The sequence below is a fragment of the Oncorhynchus kisutch genome, linkage group LG15 (genome assembly GCF_002021735.2).
Source record: "Oncorhynchus kisutch isolate 150728-3 linkage group LG15, Okis_V2, whole genome shotgun sequence".
In the NCBI taxonomy this organism is placed as follows: Eukaryota; Metazoa; Chordata; class Actinopteri; order Salmoniformes; family Salmonidae; genus Oncorhynchus; species Oncorhynchus kisutch.
The window spans coordinates 61,494,668-61,504,336 of record NC_034188.2 but is presented as its reverse complement, the minus strand read 5'-3'; the positions used below and the strand labels follow the sequence as shown (position 1 = coordinate 61,504,336).

At 41.3% G+C, this 9,669-nt stretch overlaps 1 protein-coding gene and 1 non-coding gene across 4 annotated transcripts; one reads left to right on the top strand and one right to left on the bottom strand.

Moving 5' to 3' along the window:
- Window positions 1-1,097: 1,097 nt before the first annotated feature.
- Window positions 1,098-1,169, bottom strand: trnag-ucc (transfer RNA glycine (anticodon UCC)). Its single transcript has one exon. It is a non-coding gene; the product is annotated as a tRNA-Gly (tRNA).
- A 75-nt stretch (window positions 1,170-1,244) lies between these two features.
- Window positions 1,245-5,488, top strand: ilkap (integrin-linked kinase-associated serine/threonine phosphatase). Of its 3 annotated transcripts, none has more exons than XM_020503729.2 (10): window positions 1,245-1,507; window positions 1,969-2,097; window positions 2,262-2,379; window positions 2,623-2,729; window positions 3,092-3,182; window positions 3,804-3,891; window positions 4,134-4,267; window positions 4,447-4,566; window positions 4,810-4,891; window positions 4,988-5,488. In XM_020503729.2, exons 1-10 carry the CDS (start codon window positions 1,465-1,467, stop codon window positions 5,126-5,128), a joined length of 1,053 nt encoding a protein of 350 aa, XP_020359318.1. In that variant the 5' UTR covers window positions 1,245-1,464; the 3' UTR covers window positions 5,129-5,488. The 3 variants fall into 3 exon arrangements, with proteins under 3 accessions (XP_020359318.1, XP_020359320.1, XP_020359317.1); XM_020503731.2 differs by having other exon boundaries at window positions 1,248-1,507; window positions 1,969-2,091; window positions 3,089-3,182; XM_020503728.2 differs by having other exon boundaries at window positions 1,252-1,507; window positions 3,089-3,182.
- The last annotated feature ends 4,181 nt before the right edge of the window (window positions 5,489-9,669 follow it).

Sequence of the window (9,669 nt, the reverse complement as noted above, 5' to 3'; positions counted from 1 at the left end):
TAGCAAAGATTGAACAGTGCTGTCTAAAATATTTCATGTGACTAACGAACGGACGGAGACAGAACACAGTCCCCTCCCCGATTTCATCGTGGGGGACAACAATGTGATCAGTGGATGGGGTGTTAACTGACTGGCATACCTGTAAACGACCTATATTATCCCAATGCTGGTGAGCACCTGATTTGTATTCTAGGGACAGTGAGTAGACTGGACCCTGGTTTTATGGGCACACAATCGATCATTTTCCTTGTACAGTGCTATATTTGTGCCATAGAGTTCAAACCTATCTGAAGACAGTAAAAGTGCAGCAACACCTCCTAAGACCTAGCTTTTTGTTCAAATTCACTTTTTTTTGTATAATAGGGATGGACACTAGTGAGTAAACTGGACTATGGTTTAATGGACACACAATCGTTAGTTTTTTCTGTGATGTGCAATTTGTTTGTGAAACACAACAAACATAAACTAAGACTTTTCTTAAACATTACATTTCTAAATTGCAACCTTGAACAATAGCAGCAATAAATTAACAATAATCATACAATCAAAATAATGTTACATTTTTTAAAATGGTCATTTTAGGCCTATATTTTTTGGTTTTACCGGTAGGCTATTACTACTTACTGTATGTTCTTTACATTCATTTACTTAATCTCCAACCATTTCTCAATGTACTCCACTTTATAATATTATTTGTCGTATATAATGTAGTAATTCTCTTTGGTAAAAATGTTCACTCCATGTTGTTATACATTTTAACACTATGCACTATGCAAATCTGCAAAAAATATTGATTTTGTATCATACACATAGCGTCTTCACCGCGGACATTTATTTTTAAGGCATAATACGAAAACCGGATGTCTTAACCTTGCTGCCGTGATGCTATTAAAGCAAAGCAAAGCTTGACATAGCTTCCGAGTTCGACTAGAGACCAAAATCGTTTGGTTTTGAACATCTTCATTCAATGTCGCATTGTTGCCACTTTTGTGTCGGTTATTGTTTGGGAAAAAAATATGTAGAAAATAGTTTGTATATGGCTAATAGCCAAATGTTTTCACATAGCATGCAAGATCAGACAGTATTACAAAATAACTTGCGTTGGCCGGGAATCGAACCCGGGTCAACTGCTTGGAAGGCAGCTATGCTCACCACTATACCACCAACGCTGACATGGAGTATGTGTGAAACATATTGATATTTGAAGTAATAGCTGATGTTTTCCGTAATTCGAAAAGTTTCATTTATATATATTTTTTTTAGACCATATACTTATCGGACTAGCTAATTAGCTAATTATTCATAGATAATAGGCAAACTTTTTGAGAATACGTCACGATGAAATAATACAGATGTGCTAATGTTGTTCATTTGCCACATTTGCTACATTTTCATTAGTTACTATTTGCGAGCGCCCCTGAATGAAGCAAGAAGCAGCAAACCAGCGAAAGCGCCTTCTTCAATATGGATTTATTTGACGATCTTCCAGAACCAACCCAAACCGCAGGTAGATAACTTGATATGTCACTTTAAACATGTTTCACGAATTACACATTTAACATGTTTCAAGGTGTCGTAATCAAATAACGTTAGCTTGCTAATGCTAACCCAGCCTCTGCTATAACGTGTTTGCTAACATTACATTAGCCAATTATGTGACGTTAGCGAGCCTTGTTTGGGTTAGCAAGTCAACTGCTATGTAGCACACAGAGAGCAACCAAATCTAGCTATCGAGCTAACGTTACTTGAACAAATATCATCAAACAGTTTCTTTTTTATAAGAATAGCTAGTCATTAATTTGATAGGCCCAGTGCAGTGGGTTTCCCGACTAGCTATCAAACGTTACTTGTTAGCTAAACTGGAACTGCTAAGCTGGAACTGCTAAGCTGGGTAGTTGACAGTTAGCAGTGGATGGCTGAATAGCTATCTTTTCCCTTCATTGTCTGTCCCGGTTCGTCCTGCACCAGGTGAAGCCTCGGTACAGAAGACATGTCCATCACCCCTGGAGGACAGGGGGGCCAAGAGGAAAAGAGACGCACCTGATGATGATGAGGTGGTGGAAGAACAAAAACTAGAAGAAAAGAAAGTTTGTAAAGGTTTTCGACATTTCCACATGAATGTGCAGTATGTCACCTATTTTATGTTTGTCTGTCTTGTCTGTCTGTGTCTGGGTGTAAAGTTACTACTAGCTATGAGAGATCACTCTGTGTCCCCAGATGATCAATCTCTGAGTGAAAGTGATCACTCTCTGTGTCCCCAGGTGTGCCTATACTGAAGGGGTATGTAGCCGCTCGGAGGGGAGAGAGAGAGGAGATGCAGGACGCTCACATTCTCCTATCTGACATGAAAACCTGCCTGTCCACCCTTCCAACTACAGTGTAAGTCCCCACTGACGCAGGGCAGTGTCAGGATGAGTCCCAAAGTGCACCCTATTGCCAGTCATATGTAGTTTCCTACTTTTGAACAGACCCTCCAAAAGTAGTACACTATATAGGTAAGAATGTCTTTTGGGAGACATCCTAAGCCCCCTTCTCTCTAACATAGGGGAGTGTCAGTCTGTTAGGACCTGGAAGGTGTGATGTGCTCCAGTGAAGTGACGTACACTACTGTCTGTGTTGAAGGTCTCGTCTGGCCTACTTCGCTGTGTTCGACGGCCATGGAGGAGCTAGAGCCTCTCGCTTCGCTGCAGAACATCTTCACCACACTCTGGCAATGAAGTTCCCTAAAGGTGAATGGAAAGACTCAGATCTCCTCTTCACTGTCAAAATACTGGGCCAGATTTATTTGTTGTGTTATCTCGTCACATATTCAATATACATCAGTTAATTCTTGAGATTTGGCTCCTGAGTGGCGCAGCACTGCATCTCAGTGTTAGAGGCGTCACTAAAGTCCCTGGTCCTGGCTGTCATGGTAAATAAGAATGTGTTCTTAACAGACTTGCCTGGTTAAATCATTTAAAAAATGACTCAGATCACATGCCTATTCATCCTCAATAAACATGGCTTTCATTTCTAGTGGTATTATCTCTTCACAATATTCTAGAAGATTCATCAATATCTAATGCATATTGTGTGTCTCCTCTCATAGTAGAAACTGAGAACCTGGACAAACTCGTGAAGAAGTGCCTACTAGACACCTTCCGACAAACAGATGAAGACTTCCTGAAAAAAGCCTCCAGCCAGTAAGTGCTTAGTCTTGTAAACCCGACCCTAGGCAACAGCAGTGACTAGGTTCTGGTAGATATGACGCACTCTCTTGGTAACTACGATAAGGGAAGACGGACAACTCTCCCAACAAATCACGAGGCAAACATGCCAGAACGTCATTATTCAAAACCAAAATTTGTGGTTTCAGTGAGTTGGTAGTTGATGTAAACTAGCCACTTGCAAAATGCACTCATTAAAAATCTCTGTGATCTCCATCTTGCTAGCTACTATTTGGTATTTTATTCAAGCGGATAAGGCAGTGATGTAGGTAGTGACGTAGTTCCTCTTTACCAGACTGACATTCTATTACGTACAGACGTGTTAAGCCGGAACTATGAAACATTGTGGGAGGCAACACGGATGTCTAGTAAGGGCTTTGAATGTCTGTGCATTACTATGGTTGAGTCCCAAATTACAACCTATTCCTTATATAGCTTTGTTTCCCAAATGGGCCCTGATCAAAAGTAGTGCACTATGTAGGGGATAGGGTGCCATTTGGGAGTATTTTAGAAGCCTTATAAATTGATGAGCTAATCTGTCCTACATGAATGAATGTATGAAGCGATGTGTACAGTGTGTTTGGTCTGGTCCCACAGGAAGCCTGCCTGGAAGGATGGCTCTACAGCCACCTGTATGTTAGTGGTGGATGACATGGTGTATGTAGCCAACCTGGGAGACAGCAGGGTAAGGTGCTCCTCTGCTCACACAGTCCGTATACAGTGCACCACTTTTGACCAGTGCCCTATTGACCCTTGGCTAAAGTAATGCACTAGGGAATAGGGTGCAATTTTATACATAACCTTAGTTTTAACCTGTTTATTTAGCCATCATCAATGATGATATTGCCATAGGAAGCAGCTTTTTTTATTCTGTTGCGTTGTAGTACATTTCCTCACCTGTAAAATTGTGTCTCTGTCTTTCTGTAGGCGGTTCTCTGTCGGATGGAACAGGAAATGCAGGGCGGAGATAGGAAGTGTGTCACTCTGGCGCTCAGTAAGGAACACAACCCCACCATCTACGAGGAGCGCATGAGGATCCAGCGGGCGGGGGGCACCGTGAGGTACTGGGCTTTCACTGGGATTTCATATATTTTCTCTGTAAATCTGTGCCTGGAAAAAACCATCAACAACAAAAATAATCTTTGATAAGTACTAGTGATGTCCTTGACCTGCTCTGTGAGGAGGAATAACTATTTAATCAACTCTTTATCCATGGTTGCTGCTGTGTATGTTGCTGCAGGGATGGGAGAGTCCTTGGGGTGCTGGAAGTGTCCAGGTCTATAGGAGATGGACAGTACAAACGCATTGGAGTCATATCCACACCTGACCTCAGACGCTGTCAGCTTACACCCAATGACAGGTAAGACACTGACTCTTTCAACCAATGATCAGTAAGACATGTACGGTTTCAACCAATGACAGGTAACACTATGCCAGGTACTCCCAGCCAAGCCCCGTTCCAATACTTTATAAATGCATTTTCTTTTACTCCCTTCCTTGAAGTAGTCACTGAACTGACATGATGTGGGCTTGGAAAAGCTAATTGAATTTGTTGGCGGGCTGATGGGTGAACTCTCTCTCTTTCTCTTTTTCTCTGTCTCAGGTTCATTATCCTGGGCTGTGATGGTCTGTTTAAAGTGTTTTCTGCAGAGGATGCTGTTAAATACGTTCTCAACGTCTTGCAGGTATACATCATGCTCACAATGTGTGTTTATGGATAAAAGAGGTCTCATGATGTGTGTTTGCTGCGGTGTGTGACACTGTTTTGCGGGTATTTTCAGAATGGGAGTGTTGAGAGGAAGGAGGGACAGACTGAGGAAGAAGGCCACTATGAAGCAGCATGTCAGAGACTGGCCAACGAGGCAGTGAGAAGAGGATGTGCCGACAATGTTACCGTCATACTGGTGTCTGTTAGCTTCTGAACAACAGACACCTGATCTGGCCCATCATTGATGTGTCTCATTGCGTGCCTCAGTGCCTCTGAGTGCTATGTCCACTGTGGCTCCAGACCTAAAAACACATGAACAGATCCCACCGCTGCCACCAACAGACGAACATCAGAAACATGTTGGTTGTTCATTATAAAGGAGGTGTTCTAATCTCTAACTCAATGTGAACTGTATACCCTACGCATGCACACAATGCAAGAACGCACATTTCTAATGGCTTGTGTTGTGTACTTGCGTAGGGTGTAAATTAGGTGTAATGCCCTGTACTGCCCTGTACTGCTTATCCTGATGACTACTGATGATTTAAATGGTCTTTATGGTTTCTGATCAATACCTTGTCTTATCTCATTTGTGCACATGTTGTTTTATTGCCCTCAATGTTACATTTTCTTTGGTGTACTTTTTAAGAAACTATTTCAGAACATAATTTCAGAGATTGTCCCCCAAAATGTTTTTAAAAATGTATACAACCCTGTATGATCCAATCTGAAGCTGGTCTAGATTTAACGGACTCATGTCTTCCTCCAAGCCGACTCCCCCCTGGATAATACAGATGTACAGTACCAGTCAAAAGTTTGGACACACCTACTCATTCAAGGGTTTTTCTTTATTTTTGCTATGTTCTACATTGTAGAATAATAGGGACGACATCAAAACTATGAAATAACACATGGAATGACGTAGTAACCAAAAAAGTGTTAAATATGGCCGAGATTCTTCAAAGTACCTGCCTTTTTTCAACTTAACCTTTATTTAACTACGCAAGTCAGTTAAGAACAAATTCTTATTTACAATGACAGCCTAGGAACAGTGGGTTAACTGCCTTGTTCAGGGACAGAACAACAGATTTTTACCTTGTCACCTCAGGGATTCGATATAGCAACCTTCCGGTTACTGGCCCAACACACTAACCACTACGCTGCATGCCACCACATGACAGCCTTTATGACAGCTTTGCACACTCTTGGCATTCTCTCAACCAGCTTCATGAGGTAGTCACCTAGAATACTTTTTCAACAGTCCTGAAGGAGTTCCCACATATGCTGAGCACTTGTTGGTTTTCCTTCACTCTGCGGTCCAACTCATCCCAAACCATCTCAATTGGGTTGAGGTCGGGTGATTGTGGAGGCCAGATCACAGATCATCTGATGCAGCACTCCATTACTCTCCTTGGTCAAATCTTGCCATAATATGGACTTGGTCTTTTACCAAATAGGGCTATCTTCTGTATACCAACCCTACCTTGTCACAACACAACTGATTGGCCCAAATGCATTAAGAAGGAAAGAAATTCCACAAATTAACTTTTAACAAGGCATACCTGTTAATTGAAATGCATTCCAGGTAACTACCTCATGAAGTTGGTTGAGAGAATGCCAAGAGTGTTCAAAGCTGTCATAAAGGCAAAGGGTGGCTACTTTGAAGAATCTCAAATATAAAATAGATTTGGATTTGCTTAACACCTTTGGTTACTACATGACTCTATATGTGTTATTGTATAGTTTTGATGTATTCACTATTATTCTACAGAAAATATAAAAAGTAAAGAAAAACTATTGAATATTTATTTAATTTATTTCACCTTTATTTAACCAGGTAAGCCAGTTGAGAACAAGTTCTCATTTACAACTGCGACCTGGCCAAGATAAAGCAAAGCAGTGCGACAAAAACAACAACAGAGAGTTACACATAAACAAACGTACAGTCAATAACACAATAGAAAAATCTGTGTACAGTGTGTGCAAATGTAGAAGAGTAGGGAGATGGGCAATAATAAATAGGCCATAGAGGTCAAATAATTACAATTTAGCGTTAACACTGGAGTGATAGATGTGCAGACGATATGCAAGTAGAGATACTGGGGTGCAAAAGAGAAAGAGGGTAAGTAATAATATGGGGATGAGGTGGTTGGGTGTGCTATTTACAGATGGGCTGTGTACAGGTACAGTGATCGGTAAACTGCTCTGACAGCTGATGCTTGAAGTTAGAGAGGGATATATAAGACTCCAGCTTCAGGGGTTTTTGCAATTCGTGTTGGAGGCTATTTTGTAAATGACATATCCGAAGTCAAAGATCGGTAGGATAGTTAGTTTTACGAGGGTATGTTTGGCAGCATGAGTGAAGGATGCTTTGTTGGAAACCGATTCTAGATTTCATTTTGGATTGGAGATGCTTAATGTGAGTCTGGAAGGAGAGTTTACGGTCTAACCAGACACCTAGGTATTTGTAGTTGTCCACATATTCTAGGTCAGAACTGTCCAGAGTAGTGATGCTAGTCGGGCGGGAGGGTGCAGGCAGCAATCAGTTGAAGAGCATGCACTTAGTTTTACTAACATTTAAAAGCAGTTGGAGGCCATGGAAGGAGTGTTGCATGGCGTTGAAGCTCGTTTGGAGGTTTGTAAGCACAGTGTCCAAAGAATGAGTACGTGTGTCCAAACCTCTTACTGGTGCTGTATGTCTGTCCCTTCCCTTTCTGTTTCCTACAAGTTCATATCATAAACATTAGGATTAGGATTTGCTTTATTGTATTCTATCAGAAATTTGAGAAGGAACCATGCTGACTCATTTAATTTCTGTCTGCAAAAAATGACGGGCAATGCCTACTCAAAACTGGTTAAAATCACATGATGCACACCAGATGATGTCCCTCTTCGTCCCAGACAAAGTTCCCCTTTGGGGTTAATACATTAAATTAGATCAATTTGTAGGTCACCTGGGATACACTTGGGAAGCCCATCTCTAACAATAGCCTTTATTTCTCTCCCACAGTAACGAATGGGTTTGGCCATTAGATGGTGCTATCAAACCGTTCCTCAACCTTACTCATGATGACAGCCTGTAATGGGCGAGACAGACATGCTATCAGACAGAGTTACACATCTACAGCTTCTCTTGGTAGGTATGCCTCAGGAGATTTACACAACAAAAAAATATAAACGCAACATGTAAAGTGTTGGTCCCATGTTTCATGAGCTGAAATAAAGGATCCCAGAAATGTTCCATACGCACAAAAAGCTTATTTCTCTCAAATTCTGTGCACAAATTTGTTTACATTCCTTTTTAGTGAGCATTTCTCATTTGCCAAGATAATCCATCCACCTGAGAGGTGTGGCACAAAAAGAAGCTGATTAAACAGCATGATCATTACACAGCCTTGTGCTGGGGACAATAAAAGGCCACTCTAAAATGTGCAGTTTTGTCACAACGCAATGCCATAGATATGTCAGATTTTGAGGGAGCGTGCAGTTGGCATGAAGACTGCAGGAATGTCCACAGGAGCTGTTGCCAGTGAATTTAATGTTAATTTCTCTACCATAAGCTGCCTCCAATGTCGTTTTAGAAAAATTGGCAGTATGTCCAACAAGTCTCACAACAGCAGACCACGTGTATGGGTTGTGTGGGTGAGCGTTTTGCTGTCAATGTTGTGAACAGAGTGCCCTATGGTGGCGGTGGGGTTATGGTATGGGCAGGCATAAGCTTTGGAAAACGAATAAAATTGCATTTTACCAATGGCAATTGGAATGCACAGAGATACCGTGAAGAGATCCTGAGGCCCATTGTCATGCCACTCATCCGCTGCCATCACCTCATGTTTCAGCATAATGCATATTGCACGACCCCATGTCGCAAGGATCTGTAAACAACTCCTGGAAGCTGAAAATGTCCCAGTTCTTCCATGGCCTGCATACTCACCAGACATGTCACCCATTGAGCATGTTTGAGATGCTCCGGATCGACGTGTACGACAGCGTGTTCCAGTTTCCACCAATATCCAGTAAATTTGCACAACCATTGAATAGGAGAGGGACAACATTCCACAGGCCACAATCAACAGCCTGACCAACTCTATGCAAAGGAGATGTGTCTCACTGATACTGACTGGTTTTCTTATCTATCCCTCTGCTGTTTTTTTAAGGTATCTGTGAATAACAGATGCATATCTGTATTCCCACTCATGTGAAATCTATAGATTAGGGCATAATTAATTTGTTTCAATTGAATGATTTCCTTATATGAACTGTAGCTCAGTAAAATCTTAGAAATTGTTGCATGTTGCGTTTATATTTTTGTTCAGTATATACAGTGCCTTGCGAAAGTATTCGGCCCCCTTGAACTTTGCGACCTTTTGCCACATTTCAGGCTTCAAACATAAAGATATAAAACTGTATTTTTTTGTGAAGAATCAACAACAAGTGGGACATAATCATGAAGTGGAACGACATTTATTGGATATTTAAAACTTTTTTAACAAATCAAAAACTGAAAAATTGGGTGTGCAAAATTATTCAGCCCCCTTAATTAAGTTAATACTTTGTAGCGCCACCTTTGGCTGCGATTACAGCTGTAAGTCGCTTGGGGTATGTCTCTATCAGTTTTGCACATCGAGAGACTGAAAATTTTTCCCATTCCTCCTTGCAAAACAGCTCGAGCTCAGTGAGGTTGGATGGAGAGCATTTGTGAACAGCAGTTTTCAGTTCTTACCACAGATTCTCGATTGGATTCAGGTCTGGACT